At 40.2% G+C, this 18,067-nt stretch overlaps 1 protein-coding gene across 8 annotated transcripts in view; it reads left to right on the top strand.

Moving 5' to 3' along the window:
• Positions 1-2,228: 2,228 nt before the first annotated feature.
• The window catches only part of LOC138959382 (serine/arginine repetitive matrix protein 2-like), a 41,030-nt gene continuing 25,191 nt past the window's right edge, over positions 2,229-18,067 (top strand). For all 8 annotated transcript variants that reach the window (XM_070330823.1, XM_070330822.1, XM_070330826.1 and 5 more), the window contains exon 1: positions 2,229-2,356. In XM_070330823.1, the coding sequence (XP_070186924.1) occupies positions 2,342-2,356 (15 nt within the window). In that variant the 5' untranslated portion in view covers positions 2,229-2,341. The remainder of the gene's footprint in view (positions 2,357-18,067) is intronic.

The raw sequence follows: 18,067 nt of genomic DNA on the forward strand, positions 1-18,067 counted from the left end.
TCAGGAACAGTGTGCAAAAAAGGGGCGTGTCATCCCTTGGTCTATTTTGTCTTTATTTTTGCTCTTTGTGAAAACTATAAACATTTATCTAAATTTCTTACTTTCTTTCTTGACTTTGTGTGTGTTTGTGATTTACCTTTTTAAATTTGTTGTGTGTCTTGTTTTCCTTTCAGTCTTTGTTTCTTCTCTTTTGTTTTTTTTAGGTAAAGAACTTTTTTCAGGTTTTTTTTCCGCCTCTTTTTTTTTTAATCAAAGAGAACTTTTGTTTTGCGATAACGGTTGTTTCAATAATTGTATATCAAGTTTTTCTTGTTTTCTTGATCAAGTACATGTTGTAGTTAATCATACTGCACAAGGTATGTTACTTATGTTTATTTCTTTGAACAATTGTATACTTGTGTGTTGCTGTGTGTGTTGCTGTGTGTGTGTGCGTGTGTGTGTGTGTGTGTGTGTGTTATTATGTGTGTGTGTGTGTTTGAAGTACAACCCCCCCCCTCTACCTCAGTCATATCAGCTGGAATGACTTGTGCGACGGTGTAGTGAGGACAGGGGGCTGGGGAGGGGGAGAAGAACTGAAGGGCAGATCGAGCTGAAGTTTTGGTTGGCTCTATCAGTAGTAGCAGAAGCAGCAGCAGCAGCAACATCATGATCATCATCAACTATTGCCTGCATTCTGTTGTTACAAAATGTAGTAAAACATTTCTACACTGAAATGACAAAGCTTTCTGTTGTTGCTTTTTTATTTGTATTGCTGTAGCTATTTCCCCTCTCTTTTTTATATTTAGTCAAGTTTTGACTAAATATTTTAACATCGAGGGGGAATCGAAACGAGGGTCGTGGTGTATGTGTGTCTGTCTGTGCGTGTGTGTGTGTGTGTGTGTGTGTGTGTGTGTAGAGCGATTCAGACTAAACTACTGGACCGATCTTTATGAAATTTGACATGAGAGTTCCTGGGTATGAAATCCCCATACATTTTTTTCATTTTTTTGATAAATGTCTTTGATGACGTCATATCCGGCTTTTCGTGAAAGTTGAGGCGGCACTGTCACGCCCTCATTTTTCAACCAAATTGGTTGAAATTTTGGTCAAGTAATCTTCGACGAAGCCCGGACTTCGGTATTGCATTTCAGCTTGGTGGCTTAAAAATTAATTAATGACTTTGGTCATTAAAAATCTGAAAATTGTAAAAAAAAATAAAAATTTATAAAACGATCCAAATTTACGTTTATCTTATTCTCCATCATTTGCTGATTCCAAAAACATATAAATATGTTATATTCGGATTAAAAACAAGCTCTGAAAATTAAATATATAAAAATTATTATCAAAATGTTTTTTTCGAAATCAATTTAAAACCACTTTCATCTTATTCCTTGTCGGTTCCTGATTCCAAAAACATATAGATATGATATGTTTGGATTAAAAACACGCTCAGAAAGTTAAAACAAAGAGAGGTACAGAAAAGCGTGCTATCCTTCTTAGCGCAACTACTACCCCGCTCTTCTTGTCAATTTCACTGCCTTTGCCATGAGCGGTGGACTGACGATGCTACGAGTATACGGTCTTGCTGAAAAATGGCGTTCAGTTTCATTCTGTGAGTTCGACAGCTACTTGACTAAATATTGTATTTTCGCCTTACGCGACTTGTTTTTTATTCCCCTTTCACAATTGACATACGTTGCAGTCGCCCGCCAAATCCGATCTCATACATTTTGTTAATAGCGCGTTTATAAGCTTAGGTTGCTGTGTTCCATTGGCATTGATTCAATTGATTGTATGCGGCATCATATTTGTAATTCTTTGAATAACCAAAAAACAAAACAAACAAAAATAACGATAAACAATGAAAAAGTAACCTTAGACTTAGTCCTGTAGATTTGATCCTGAAGTCAGAACAAACAATTTGTCAGTGCTCGCTTGGTTAGGTCACATCAGTGTGCGCGATTGACCAACCTGATTTCCCTCTCGCTCGCTCAGGCACCACTGAAGTGCACGGACATCGTTGATGGGCGTGACAAACGGTTCAGTACTTTGGAAAATGTAAACCAGCTTTGCTTGTTTGTCTCTTGTTACAACAAACATTCTGTAACCACTGTAATCATAGTGCATGCCACTGCATGGATTGCGCTCTTTTTTTAGTTTTGGCTCTGTTCCTATCAGCCGCAAAATGTGTCGTCTGCAACTCGGAAGCACACACGGTCTGCGCATGCGTAGAGTACATGGCAATCGTCTCCTCGAGCACTTGGCGTCTGCTGCTAGGAAGGCCGCCTGATTCTGGTGCAAGTGTGTTTATGGTCTGTGTTCCTTCGATTGCTCCCATGTAGCCAGATTATTGAACAAAATGTCGGTGCTGCAGGTAAGAATGTTTTCTGACTTCTTGTTTTGTCTGTTTTGTCGCCGATTGTGTCTTTCAAAGTGTTACAGGCGGTGATTTTAGCGAAGGGCGTGTCAAGACAGGTCTTTGAGAGAGAGCTTAGACCGCCCGTTGAGTGGTCACCGTTGAGTGAAGAAATTAAATGAAAGTGAGAGCTTTGTAGGCTAGCTGATACTCATCGCTTCACACTCAGTCCATTTTTCTTTGTGTCGTACGTTTTGAGTCATAACACTACACTTGACACGTATCGCACAACTTTCTTGCTAGTTTACCTGTCTTTAAAAATTAAGTTACCCCAATCTCAAGTCCAACGTTCCAACAGAGAAAGTGTAAACTATTCAAAGAGAACGTAACACATTATAAATTGGACACTGACATTATTTACTTGTGCACAGCCAATTTTGTTGTGTTTTTGTTTTTGTTGTATTTGGTGTTATATTCGCGGCTTCATAAGTTACCGGACATAGGCCTTTTCAAACGATTTAGGAACAATTCGATCCCTAATTGAGGCACAGCCGACCCACGTCTGGTTGCATTATCACGAAGACAAAGGGCACTAGTTTTATTACATTTGGGTGGTTCTTAAGTGGCTTAGAGGAGTGTCTTTGTCAGAGAGGTCGTAATTCTCTTTTTCCGATAGAAACATTTATGAAAGACTTTCTGGCTCAAGTACTTAGCAAGCGGTGCCAGCTTAATGACTGGATATATATGAAATTTGCGAAGGGCAAACCACCTGTGCATACAAGTATGTTTGCACTTTCGCCCAGTGACTGTTTGTCGATAGCTTAGTGTTTATCCACAAGTAAACTTGAGAGTGGTATTATTTCCCTCCACAATGGATTTTGGAATGCCAAACAGAGACTATATATACGGGATGAACGCACGTTTAAGGATTGACTGTGCCAGATATTGTAAAGGTTTAAAAGGCGATTAACAAAGAGAACCCATTTTCATTTTGAAATGAAAATATATTTGTTTGTGTCTTTGTGTCTTTGTTTGTTCGTTGTTGTTGTTTTGATTTTTGTTTTTTGATATTTGTTATTATTTTTTAGTAATGTATATATTTGTTTTGTCTTGCATACTTTCATTTTTGCTGGTAACAGGAATAAGTGAGTGTCTTAGTGGGTCACAGTAATTTATTGCCTCAATGGTATATTGATTGATTGTTTATTTGATGATTGATAGATAGACATACACCCTTTTCTTTCCCTCACGCTTCACGCCTGCCTGTTTGTCTGTCTTGTTGTTTATAGCTACTGTCTGTCTGTCTGTCCGTCCGTCTGTATTTTTACTCATGTATGCTACGTGTATTGTAAACCTTTTTTACGGAGCAAAATAGAGTACCAGCAAGTGTGACATTTTGTTCTAGCTCAATGTTCTATGATGCACTTCGTTCTGTGAATGTGGTCGTTTCTGTATTAAGCACGGACACGTGAACAATCATGTACATGTGCATTTGGAACCTTGAATACCTGAGGCCTTTACTAACCTGAGGCTTGACTGATTAACAGGAGGAAGGTCAGAAAAGCCGCAGGGGTGGAGTTGCCCAGTACTATGAGAAAGCCGGAGGTACCCGTGTTCCACCGTTTGCTCTGAACATGATTTTGCAATTACTCACTCCACAGTCGCCAGGGAGCTTTGAGCGTTCCTGGCGCCAGCCCGCACACTCTCCAACACCTTTTAGTTTGCCATTTCTTCCTCCCCGACCCCCCCCCCCCTCATCCCCACCTTCCCCTCTAACCGTGTGTGAAACCCCTCACCTTGAGTGTGACAGTGCATTGTGACTACATTTTTGATATGTGTTTTCTGATCTCAAGGAATTTAACAAACATTATTTTGTGTTCAAACTATTCAGCTCGAAACCGTCTCTTTGAAATTCCACCTATTGCTGCTGATTTGAATTAATGCATGTAGACTCATCCAGTGGGATATCGATTAAAAACATTTTCCAGTGATACATTGAGAGTGTCAGATCATGGTGATTGCTGAAAAATCCTGTACTCGGATATTTGGGGTCTTAGGTTGATTAGAGCAGATGCGAACTGTTTACAGAGCCAGGATCTACCACACGACGACGTTGGTGTGCCCGAAGTCACAGAACTTTAATGCACGAGAACTTTAGTTCTTGAAAATAAAACGAATTTTTGCACTTACTGTGAAAAATACCAATTTCAATTGTCCTGTGATGATACATTGATTAGCATGATAAAATTAATCTTCAAATAGTTATTCAAAGCCATATACGTTGAGAAACTTCGCCGGATTAGAATATTTAGCAATGTGAAACGCTTTCTTGTAGTGTAGGAACAGATTGGACCCGTTGAATTGGCCAGGATGATCGCGAGTCTTCTCTCAGAAATAATGTAAGGACGACGGTAACGGCAAGAAATACTGTAATCACAGGGTGTATTGGTGCTACCAGAGTTTATGCCGGCCCACTGCAGCTCTGAGTGTATGCATATCGTTATGTATTCACGGCAGATTAAGAGCCAGGCGTATTAGTGCTTATGACGTTTCTGACACAGTTCTTTTTACTGGACACTAGTTAGCCCTAGGCAAAAAAAAAAAATAGGTGTGGTTACGGTAACATAGCCAAAAAAAATTAGGGTAGGTAGGTAGGCAATCACTTTTTTTTTTTTACTTTTTTTTCTAATGTGTACAAATTAAACCTACTTGACAGGGAAATAAGTGTGCGACTCGGGCGCTTTCGCTTTCATTGCGTTTTTTGCACTCGGTTTTTTTTGTGTGTGTGTGTGACAAATGTGATAAAAAGTTATAGGATCGGCCCCTAAAAATAGGGTAGGTCGGGTTACCGTAACCACACCTATTTTTTTTTTAGGCCCTATAACAACACCGAAGACGACGACGTGATGATTAACTTGTGAAACAGTATCTGCATTATCATATCTTTCGGTCTCTCTGCCTGCCTATCTGCCTGTCTACCTCTCTGTCTATCTCATTCTCTCTGTCTGCCTCTGACTGTCTGTCTGTCTGTCTGTCTGTCTGTCTCTGTCTCTGTCTCTGTCTCTCTCTCTCTCTTTTCTGTATTTCCTTTTTATATTTAGTCAAGTTTTGACTAAATATTTTAACATCGAGGGGGAATCGAAACGAGGGTCGTGGTGTATGTGCGTGTGTCTGTCTGTCTGTCTGTGTGTGTGTGTAGAGCGATTCAGACTAAACTACTGGACCGATCTTTATGAAATTTGACATGAGAGTTCCTGGGTATGAAATCCCCGAACGTTTTTTTCATTTTTTTGATAAATGCCTTTGATGACGTCATATCCGGCTTTTCGTGAAAGTTGAGGCGGCACTGTCACGCCCTCATTTTTCAACCAAATTGGTTGAAATTTTGGTCAAGTAATCTTCGACGAAGCCCGGACTTCGGTATTGCATTTCAGCTTGGTGGCTTAAAAATTAATTAATGACTTTGGTCATTAAAAATCTGAAAATTGTAAAAAAAAATAAAAATTTATAAAACGATCCAAATTTACGTTTATCTTATTCTCCATCATTTGCTGATTCCAAAAACATATAAATATGTTATATTCGGATTAAAAACAAGCTCTGAAAATTAAATATATAAAAATTATTATCAAAATTAAATTGTCGAAATCAATTTAAAAACACTTTCATCTTATTCCTTGTCGGTTTCTGATTCCAAAAACATATAGATATGATATGTTTGGATTAAAAACACGCTCAGAAAGTTAAAACAAAGAGAGGTACAGAAAAGCGTGCTATCCTTCTTAGCGCAACGACTACCCCGCTCTTCTTGTCAATTTCACTGCCTTTGCCATGAGCGGTGGACTGACGATGCTACGAGTATACGGTCTTGCTGAAAAATGGCAGCTACTTGACTAAATATTGTATTTTCGCCTTACGCGACTTGTTACATTTAGTCAAGTTTTGACTAAATGTTTTAACGTAGAGGGGGGAATCGAGACGAGGGTGTGGTGTATGTGTGTGTGTGTGTGTGTGTGTGTGTGTGTGTAGAGCGATTTAGAGAAAACTACTAGACCGATCTTCATGAAATTTTACGTGGGAGTTCCTGGGTATGATATCCCCAGACGTTTTTTTCATTTTGTTGATAAATGTCTTTGATGACGTCATATCCGGCTTTTCGTGAAAGTTGAGGCGGCACTGTCACGCTCTCATTTTTAAACCAAATTGGTTGAAATTTTGGTCAAGTAATCTTCGACGACGCCCGGACTTTGATATTGAATTTCAGCTTGGAGGCTTACAAATTAATTAATGAGTTTGCTCATTAAAGTTGTCATTAAAATCGATTTTTCGCAAACTTTTTTTTAAATTGATTGCATCGTATTCTTCATGACATTCTGAATCTAAAAATATAATACATATGTTATGTTTACTCTTAAAATGTGATCACAATTAACGAAAATAGATTAATTAGTCTTACGATTAAAATTTAAGAAATCGATCCAAAAATGATTTCATCTTATTCTTTATCGTTTCCTGATTCCAAAAACATATAGATATGATAGGTTGTATTCAAACCAAGCTCAGAAAGCTAACACGAATACAGAAAAGCGCGCTTTCCTGCTTTGCACAATACGCTACCGCGCTATTCTGGTGTGTGCATATCACTGCGTTTTGCACGTGGGAGGTGAGCGATTTCCTTCTCGCGGGGATTGACGAAGCTGTACTGTCTTGGTGAAAAAAATACAGTGCGTTCAGTTTCATTGTGTGAGTTCGACAGCTTGACTAAATGTAGTAATTTCGCCTTACGCGACTTGTTTTCTCTTCCGTTTCTTGTGAAGGATCTGTGTTCAAGTTACGCGAAACCGATCATGCATCAGAAGAACGCAGAACAGTGGAAAGGGATTTTTTTCACTCCGTGGATTCAGGGTCAAAGTCAACAAAGTGTTTTTGAACACTCCTCGACAGACCTCCAGTGAGAATTAGCATATGAAACAACGCTAGATTTCATGACTGATATTTCAACGGAAACGATTGATTCCTGATCCGAATCAGTGTTGTATCCCGAGGGACTCATACAAAATGGAGAGCATTGTGGCACCACAATAGGTATTGGCTAACAGCAAACATAAATATCTCAGAGCGCAGGACAAGGGTTTGCATTCATGACAGAGTGAAAGTACAAAGAGGGTTGTTAGGCGATAGAGGAATGCCACATATACACCATTTTGCAGCCAGAACCGCATACTGTAATCGCGAGAGTATAACGTCATCGTTGTGACTGTAAAGCATAGTCTTAGCCATCTGGCTACGCACAACACAAAAAGGAGAAAAAGAAAAGCCGAGTGTGATTTATGCAAATTGAAAAAGACGGGAAGTCTGCGAGTAGACAAGGCTGTGCATGAAGTTCTACGCATTAATAGCACTTTAAAGGACTTGTTGAAATAGAAAATAAATTCATTTCGCTAGAGCCTTTGTAATGTGAGACAAAAAGACCTACAAGCTAATCATCCCCCACCCTTACTCCCTATCCTCTTTTATTGACGTGACTTTGCTTGAAAAGTTGTTTTTTCAGCCCGATATGCTTTTTGGTGAACGTGTTTGAATTTTCCCCGAGAGGAGATCTTTGCAAAGTGGCACAAGTTTTGGTTTCTAAGCACTTTTTGCTTGGTTCAATGCAAAGTTTTACTTTTAATCTAGTCCAGCTTCTGTAAGCCTTAGATCTTTACCGAACACACACTCTGCTAACAAAATTATGCAATAACGAAGTCGCATCCATTCGCCCATGGAAATGACAAAACATGGAATATTTTTTAAGATTTGTTTTTCAGTACACGTTGTATATTGAAATTGATTAGACCTTCGCACGGTAAAGATGGCCAGGTCTTGCATTGATTCGTTTGAGCTGAGAAAAAAAAGTTTCACACACAGAACGTAGGTTGTGCTCATTAACGCGCAATATGGTGAGTTGTTGAGTGCCTTAATAGAACTTGTTAAGATTTTAAAGATATCAACAGACCAACTGTAAGTAAAGTGGGTTTCTGGAGCTGGTCCCCTGATATTAAAGCCCCAGTCCGTCTCAAATGGTTGACAGAACGATTTAAATCTTCTCATGAAAAAAGCAGTTCTAACCTTATCGAACACTCTTGCAATAGCATTTAGCTCGCGTAAACCACACACCTGTTTTCGTGGTTTATCTAACCCCTGAGCCATCGTGAACCCGTGTGATCCACTTTCCTTTTTTTTCACAATTTATTGTGTACCTCTGAATCTAAAACGCAACAAACGGCTGCAAGTCACACGAACTGAGCGGTGGCGGTTGAGCGTTCAAAAGAAACTGGCGACATGCAGAACATTCGTCTGCTACGAGAACCACGTTTTGCGGGACACACTTCCGGGCTATCTTTTTTTAAACTTTCAAAACTTCGAGTTGTACTGATCTTGTCTTGATGAAAAAAGAATTCTTTTATGATTTAAGAATGTTTGTGTAACAAGCTGTCAATTTATTATTTAGATTTTAAAAGTTAGGTCTAGCGCCAAAACGCGTCGTCTGGTTATCTGATCAGACAATCCGGCTGGACACGCAAACATTATTTTAAAAAAATGCTCGCTCTTTACGTAGGGCACCAAGGATCGATGTTCTCAAGCGGTGAGTGTTTAAACGAAAGGATGTTTGTACTGTGTGTAAAAGCCTGACAGTGTCTGTGATGGTTTACGGGAGGCTGACTGTGCCTTAAAGGCAGAGTAAGCCTCCCGTAAACCATCACAGATACGGTCAGGCTTTTACACACAGTACAAACACCCTTTCATTTAAACACTCACCAATTGAGAACATCCTAGGTGCCCTCCGTAAAGAGCGAACAATTTTCAAAGAATTTATTTTTGCGTGGTTTATCTTACCCCTGAGCCATCGTGAACCCGTGTGATCCAGTTTTCCTTTTTCACAATGCAGTCGTCAGTTAGTCATGAATGCGACTCGATGTGAGCTTATCTACAATAGCACGTTTTTTATGCACGAAACAACGGCTGTGGTTCACAAGAACTCTAGCGATGGCTTTTGACTGTTGAGAGGAACGGCGATTTGCACTGATAAACCTTCGTCTGCTACGACCCTTGCGTGACCCTGCTTCCGGGCTTTTCTTTTTTTTAAACTTTCACAACTTCGAATTGTTCTGATCTTGTCTTGATGAAAAACGAATTCTTTTATGATTAAAGAATGTTTGTGTAACAAGCTGTCAATTTATTATTTAGATTTTAAAAGTTAGGTCTAGCGCAAAAACGAGGCGCCGTTGTTGTGAACGAACAAGTCTACGAAAATAAATTCTTTGAAAATGTCTCACGCTCGACAGAAAGCAGCCAGGATGTTCCCGTTCGGTGAGCGTTCAAATGGAAGTATGCTTGTACTGTATTTAGACGCTCGGGGAGCTCTGTGATGGTTTACGGGAGGCTTACTGTGCCTTTAAAGTTAAACAGCGAAGGAAAATCATAAGTGAAATAAAGTCACTACGCACGCATCGAAATGATTCTTTAAATATAGAGCGCTTTGAATAGTAAGCCATATTATCCATGACTAATCCTTGACTCAAAGGATTAATTTAAAACGCAAAACTTCAACAGCTTTGTATAGTAAGACTTATACCCAACACAACACAAAAGTCTCTTTTAAAGGTTTCTCTACCTTTTTCTCTTTTCGCCAGATCAGCACCGCACTTGCTGACAGTTGGACCGACCTTTTCAAAGGGGTTTGGCTATTTATTCAGCTTTTATCTACCTAGGAACTTAGAACCGGTCCTTATCCCAAGTTCTCGATAGGCTCATATCTCACCGGCGCGGGCCGTCGACATTGAACCTAATTGTTGTTATACATACAACACTCCCGTATAACTCCTTCCAGCCTTCGGAATACTATACGGGTTTAAGCCAGCACATGTATAGCCTAGGGCGCGAAAACGTCATCCAATGACCAGTGGCGAGAAAGATCTGTTTGGACAGCAAGATCAGCCGAACACGGTATTTTCATACCACAAACAGAAGATCTGAGGCCTTAGGTGTTTTTTGTTGGACGGACATTTCGGTCAAACTCAAAGGTTCCAAAGCTGGTGCTATTTGCTTGTCAGTGCCGCGGAAATGATTACCCTGTGGTACAAGAGAGCCCCCAAATACCGATTTTCTTGTTCAGGGTGATCGTGTAAGGTCATATGTTGCCCTGGATTTGAATGAAATCCGGTCACAAAAGCGTAGGGATTCAGGTTGTACATCTTCAATGGAGATAACTTTTTCTGTTCAGAGGACCAAGATCGGGGATATGTCAAAGAGAAATGATTGATTGCATAAAAGGCTTATCCCAGAAGCGCCGGATTGACATCTACAACGTAGATTTTGTTTTTGGAATTTTTCCAGCACAGTACGGGCATTTTTAAAGAAGATGTATAAGTCCTTTGATATTTAGTCTCAGTAAGCCTACAACTAAACCAACGAGGAAGCGTTGCAGCTTTGCCAAGCTTGAAAGATACACTACAAAGGACACTACAAAGGAGGGAAGAAAGTTTCAAAGAAGACAAAGACAGAAAGACATGTACTGATATAGGTACTCAGACAATTTTAAGTTGTGCCCTTGTCTCATTTAATTGTTTTGGACCCAGCGATAGAAACCAAAGATAAATGCCTTTTTTGTGTTCCTCCTTGGGAAGATCGCTAGTCACTTGCTTCCCAGATCAGCCAACAATGTCTATAACATTGAGATCAAGGGTGTTTAACAAAACTACCGTCTATGTAAAAGATCAGCAATTCTATGTGAGTAGCTTTTCATTGCTGTTTATAAGTCAGCCCCCACACACATCAAAGCTCCCACACCACAATTAACCGACCAACCACAACCACTTCTTTCTGCACTTTCGTCCCCACAGTCAAAGCCAAGTCAGTTCACTTTTTCAGTTTCGTCGATGACTCACTGGTGCCTTTCCTCGCAGAATCAACACTCGGGACAATGCTTTTTCTGTCAATAATCACTGCTGATCACTAAGCGATAGACGTGTGCCTCACAAATATGCAGACTGCAACATGTGCCAGAAAAAAAGAAAGTGAACAGGGATCAAGAGGCTTTCACAATAGCTCTTATGGTTCTGGTGTGATTTTAGCCAAGTTGTATGACACTGTGAAGGACTGACTTCGTTGACCAAGAAATTGACGTGGATCAATGACTAGCCATGTTTTACCGGCAGTGTGTGTGTGTGTGTGTGTGGGGGGGGTGTCCCTCACAATCACCGTTGGCGTCTTGTTTGCCCTTCTCAAAACGCATAAGCCCGGGTGCACTTACTGCGTCAACATACGATATAACAGCAGCACAATACTGCAAAATTAATCGCTGTAAACTGTCAGGAATAACACACACACTTATACGAAGGTTATGCGTCCTGACGTATTTTGTGACCCGTCTAAGTGGCATGCCAGTACGTAGTAAGTGCACCTTACGCCAAATGAATCAGTTGTAAGCAGTTCGTGAACATAGAATCACCGTAAACTAGTAGCTTCCTTAAAATGGTTCTTATATACAGGTATCTGCAACAATAATGCGTACACCAGCAAATTATATGACATACTGCTCATGCGGTTTTGTCTATTCTTTTACTTATTAAATTTATTTTGGTTTTATTTTGAGAAATGTTGCACGTATTCACATGCCTTGGTTCTCTCACGATTGCTACATTCGCGTGGCAATTAATCGTACTCATGCCAAGCGCACTTCAAGAATAATGAACTGTCTTGCGAACCAAGTCTTGATTTATTTATGGTTTTGTCATTTCTAGAGTGAATTCAAAAGCAGGTAGTCTGCTGGTAGGGGCAGTTAGTAAAATGAGTTGCAGTTGGCAGCAGTATTTTTCATCGAGAAATTAAGCCTTCGCAATAGGCGGAGTTCTCATCATAGGTATGAAAGGAGCTCGTGTCGGAGTGCCTGGCAATCATGACCATTTTTTTTCCATTTTTTTTTCCATTTTCATTACTTTATTGTCCCATCGCTGGGAAATTCGGGTCGCTTTTCCGGAAAAATTACTAACTTTCACCTGTTGATTACTGATTTTTAGTTTTGGCTCACTTCCTGACGGATTGCTAGTGCCGAAACTAAAAATTAGTAATTTGCCCGTGAAAATTAGTAACTAACAGATGAAAACAGTAACTGACAGCGTTAATTAGTAATTATCACGATTATGGGTAACACCAGGTTTTGGCACTAGTAAGCCGTCATACTCCTGTCCGCCCAGCCGACCTTTCCCTTGACCCTGCTTGTGACCTCGATGTTTTTTGCCCCCGCAAGGGACACGCACCCAAAACCTCAGAGAGATAACTGGCGGAAACCTTCCTATTGGTCGCAGGTTCGAATAGGTTACTTATGCCTTTGACCCCGGGGCATAGGCCGCCAACAAGAGCTCGCCAGGCACTCCGATCCTGGGCCAATCTCTTCAGTTGTCTCCAGGTGTAGCCGATGTGTTTCACCTCTGCCTCCAAGTCACGACGCCAGGTGTTTCTCGGCCGGCCTCGTCTCCTCTTGCCCTGCGGGTTCCATGTGAGGGCCTGTCGCGTGATGCTGGTTGTCGTCTTGCGGAGTGTGTGGCCAATCCACCGGAAGCGTCTTTGCAGAATGTCCTGTTCTACGGATAACTGTTTTGTTCGCTGCCAAAGGTCTTTGTTGCTGATGGTGTCAGGCCAGAGAATTCGGAGGATTCTTCTGAGGCAGGTGTTTGTGAAGGTCTGGATTTTTCTTGTGATGGCAACTGTAGTTCTCCAGGTTTTGGCTCCATACAGCAAGACTGACTTCACCGTGGTGTTGAAAATCCTGAGCTTGGTGTTGATGCTCAGGTCTGCTGATGCCCATACGTTCTTCAGTTGAAGGAAAGCTGCTCTTGCTTTGCCAATCCGGACTCTAACATCAACGTCCGTGCCACCCTGCCTGTCGACAATGCTTCCGAGATAGGTGAAATTGTCTACCTCTTGCAGTGCTTCACCATCCAGCGTGATGGGGGTCGTGTTGGCTGTTGCGTTGGTCCTAAGGACCTTGCTCTTCCCCTTGTGGATGTTGAGGCCAAAAGGTGAAAGTTAGTAATTTTTCCGGAAAAATTAGTAATTTTCCGGGGAAAATTAGTAATTAACACGTGAAAATGGTAATTATCAAGGGAAAATTACTAATTTTCCCTTGATAATTACAATTATGAGGTTTTGGCACTAGTAAGCCGTCATACAGGAGACTACAATAGGAAGGTTTCCGCCAGTTATCTCTCTTTGAGGTTTTGGGTGCTTAGAGAGTACCGTACCCCTTGCGGGGGCAAAAAACATCGAGGTCACAAGCAGGGTCAAGGGGAAGGTCGCTGGGCGGACAGGAGACTAATCCGATCACAAGTCCAGTTCTCTTCCAACTGAGCTACTTCGCAAACTGCCTTCAATTCTCTGCTGATGATACGGATAAAAAAACAGTCCACTTCGTGGCACTAAAGTAATCATACCGTTTAGAACCCATAGAAAGTGCAACGTGTGAAGTTTCACAAGGCAGGCGGCAGTAATAGGATTCGGGCTCTAATTCCCCTTGCGTTCGATTATCAGTGAAGTGAAAAATTACACTATGTACACGCGATAACAAGGAATTCTCGGGACAATGGCCGATTTTGGATGACTGACTTGTTGTACTTAGCATTTCTGGAGGGCGAATGTATGGGTGTAGAGTCGAAGGTCAAGTTGCAGAACATGTTTGCAGGCATCATTGGTCATTTTGTAATACCTGATGGCAGTTTGGTTTGTTCTGTGATAATGCTTTAAAAAAAAAAAGAATAGTTAAGGTATTCCTGGTGTGTGGTGACATAATTTCATACCTCAACTCGAACAATATTTCTCTTGGGGCGAAGACAGACAGTGTTTTTGATCCGTTATATCCCTATAAATAATTACAAAATAAGTAAGCAAACATTAAAGTCTACTTAGAGGAAGGGGGTGGCGTTGGGGGGTATATATACCATAACCGACTGGAAAGAGCTTAGAAATCTTAGAATGCATACGAAATATGAATGAGAAGATCTAAACGATTTAAACTCGGTAGTAATTAACCACCTCATGATATGCTATTCCCTACGCTTATCTAGGACAGAAGAAGGTTACAACATGGTTTTAGCAACTTAATAGACTCTTGGTTGCTTTGTTAATACAAGCGACTAGAGTAAAATAATGGCTACATGAATTGCACTTAGAGCGTTGGCTTATGGCAGCTTTATTTGGAAGGCAAAGTGTTCTTAACTGCCATGTCTTTCAATTAACAGTGGAGCGTTTTTGTGCCGTTGGAGAACTAAGTACTAACCCTCACCTCTCTTGAGCTAATACGAAATTAGTATGCACAGGTGCACAGATACTGTCTAGCAAATGTCAAGTTCTCAATTTCAAGTGCTTCATACGTCAAATGGTTCCTTGTTGGAAACAGTCTATACAAAAATAAGGCATGTGTGCCTCAGTGTGGCTGTTGTCCGGTTTAGGCAGCAGTAACAAATCTGGTTGGGATACATGGAGGAGTATGGAAAATAATAAATCCTCCAAAGAAACGTGCCGTGCCAACGCACTTTCTTGTCTGCAAGTTCCATTTGAACTTTATATAAATGTAAGCATGACATGGTAAGAGTCCTTGTCTAGCTAGGACCGAGGATTGCCCGAGCTTGCAACATAATTATGATATCATAGTCGTGCATTCTCTGTAACTTTCAATCTTTATCTTTCAAAACGAAATCTATTACTACCAAAAATAGGATCCCACTTCTCAAAGAGCGAGTTCGTTTATTTGTGTTTTTTGTTGTTGTTGGTTTGTATCGTGAATCTTGACGTGCTAGTATATCTTCCGGTTGCGATATTTTTTTAAGGTCCAACCCAATTTTTTTTTATCAAAACGCACACATTTACACACTTAACTGGCTATGAAAAAATACCTACCTGGATGCTATTTCAATTGTTTGTAATCCAGGAAGATAAATATATCTTATGTCACTCACATGTACATGTGAATACTAAATCGCTTGTAGCCCATAGGTCCCAACATAAAACAGTATCCGCTATATACTGCGGGCATGCTTGAGTATAATTTACCGAACAGGACATTCTTCAATACGTCGATATGACGACATTACCGAGGGACGTGCGTACCTTGCTATTAACCTGATATATGACCCTTGTCAGAATTGCATAGATAGAGTCAGGTGAAGTGTTTTTGACAGACTTTATCAATCAATAAATTCCGGCGTTTACGAGATCTCTCAAGTGATTCTTAAGTGGGTGCCGGCTGTTCTCCTTTCACCTTTCGCGAAGAATCATGAAAAGAATACACCGTAGGAAAATTATACAGTTTGTCGATGGTTATCGTCGGTTTGTCTGTGAGTGTTAACGGCGTTTGCCTACCTGTCTCAGTGTTCGATGGCTTGTCTGTTCTTGCATGACACTCTCTTATCTTTATAGGTTATTAGCTGCGGTGTTTTGGGGGCAAGCTGATACTGCGGACATGACAAGTTTTTTCAAAGTCGCTGCACAGTCGCTGCAGATAATTATCATTCAAGCCATTTCTGAATTGACTTTCTCAAGAATATGCATATGATTTAAAGTTTTAAAAATTGCTCGTTCGGTTTACTTATTTTCTTAGAGAGAGAGAGAGAGAGAGAGAGAGAGAGAGAGAGAGAGAGAGAGAGAGAGAGAGAGAGAGAGAGAGAGAGAGAGAGAGAGAGAGAGAGAGAGAGAGAGAGAGAGAGAGAAGTCTGAAGTCTGAAGTCTGAATGTTTTAATGAGTAGGCCTTGGGCCCTTTTCATGGAGATGAGCACATCTCAAGCACCAGCATACAAATGCACATAGTGAACAAAAACAAGAACATCCTACTAGTATCGCCCTGTTTCGTTTACGGATTATGGATTACGAATGGAAAGCGCCTTCATGACAAATGTAGACAAGTCGCGTAAGGCGAAAATACAATATTTAGTCAAGTAGCTGTCGAACTCACAGAATGAAACTGAACGCAATGCCATTTTTCAGCAAGACCGTATACTCGTAGCATCGTCAGTCCACCGCTCATGGCAAGGCAGTGAAATTGACAAGAAGAGCGGGGTAGTAGTTGCGCCGCTAAGAAGGATAGCACGCTTTTCTGTACCTCTCTTTGTTTTAACTTTCTGAGCGTGTTTTTAATCCAAACATATCATATCTATATGTTTTTGGAATCAGGAACCGACAAGGAATAAGATGAAAGTGTTTTTAAATTGATTTGGACAATTTGATTTTGATAATAATTTTTATATATTTAATTTTCAGAGCTTGTTTTTAATCCGAATATAACATATTTATATGTTTTTGGAATCAGCAAATGATGGAGAATAAGATAAACGTAAATTTGGATCGTTTTATAAATTTTTATTTTTTTTTACAATTTTCAGATTTTTAATGACCAAAGTCATTAATTAATTTTTAAGCCACCAAGCTGAAATGCAATACCGAAGTCCGGGCTTCGTCGAAGACTACTTGATCAAAATTTCAACCAATTTGGTTGAAAAATGAGGGCGTGACAGTGCCGCCTCAACTTTCACGAAAAGCCGGATATGACGTCATCAAAGACATTTATCAAAAAAATGAAAAAAACGTTCGGGGATATCATACCCAGGAACTCTCATGTCAAATTTCATAAAGATCGGTCCAGTAGTTTGGTCTGAATCGCTCTACACGCACGCACGCACGCACGCACACACGCACACACATACACCACGACCCTCGTTTCGATTCCCCCTCGATGTTAAAATATTTAGTCAAAACTTGACTAAATATAAACAAGTCGCGTAAGGCGAAAATACAATATTTAGTCAAGTAGCTGCCATTTTTCAGCAAGACCGTATACTCGTAGCATCGTCAGTCCACCGCTCATGGCAAAGGCAGTGAAATTGACAAGAAGAGCGGGGTAGTAGTTGCGCTAAGAAGGATAGCACGCTTTTCTGTACCTCTCTTTGTTTTAACTTTCTGAGCGTGTTTTTAATCCAAACATATCATATCTATATGTTTTTGGAATCAGGAACCGACAAGGAATAAGATGAAAGTGTTTTTAAATTGATTTGGACAATTTAATTTTGATAATAATTTTTATATATTTAATTTTCAGAGCTTGTTTTTAATCCGAATATAACATATTTATATGTTTTTGGAATCAGCAAATGATGGAGAATAAGATAAACGTAAATTTGGATCGTTTTATAAATGTTTATTTTTTTTTACAATTTTCCGATTTTTAATGACCAAAGTCATTAATTAATTTTTAAGCCACCAAGCTGAAATGCAATACCGAACCCCGGGCTTCGTCGAAGATTACTTGACCAAAATTTGAACCAATTTGGTTGAAAAATGAGGGCGTGACAGTGCCGCCTCAACTTTCACGAAAAGCCGGATATGACGTCATCAAAGACATTTATCAAAAAAATGAAAAAAACGTATGGGGATATCATACCCAGGAACTTTCATGTCAAATTTCATAAAGATCGGTCCAGTAGTTTGGTCTGAATCGCTCTACACGCACGCACACACACACACACACACACACATACACACACACACACACACATACACCACGACCCTCGTCTCGATTCCCCCTCGATGTTAAAATATTTAGTCAAAACTTGACTAAATATAAAAACGTAGCAATAGCGGCTTACTAGTGTTTGAAAACAGCATGGTTAATTTAAACAATGATGGGATTCTAGTGTATTTTC

Source organism: Littorina saxatilis, linkage group LG2, assembly GCF_037325665.1.
Source record: "Littorina saxatilis isolate snail1 linkage group LG2, US_GU_Lsax_2.0, whole genome shotgun sequence".
Lineage (NCBI taxonomy): Eukaryota > Metazoa > Mollusca > Gastropoda > Littorinimorpha > Littorinidae > Littorina > Littorina saxatilis.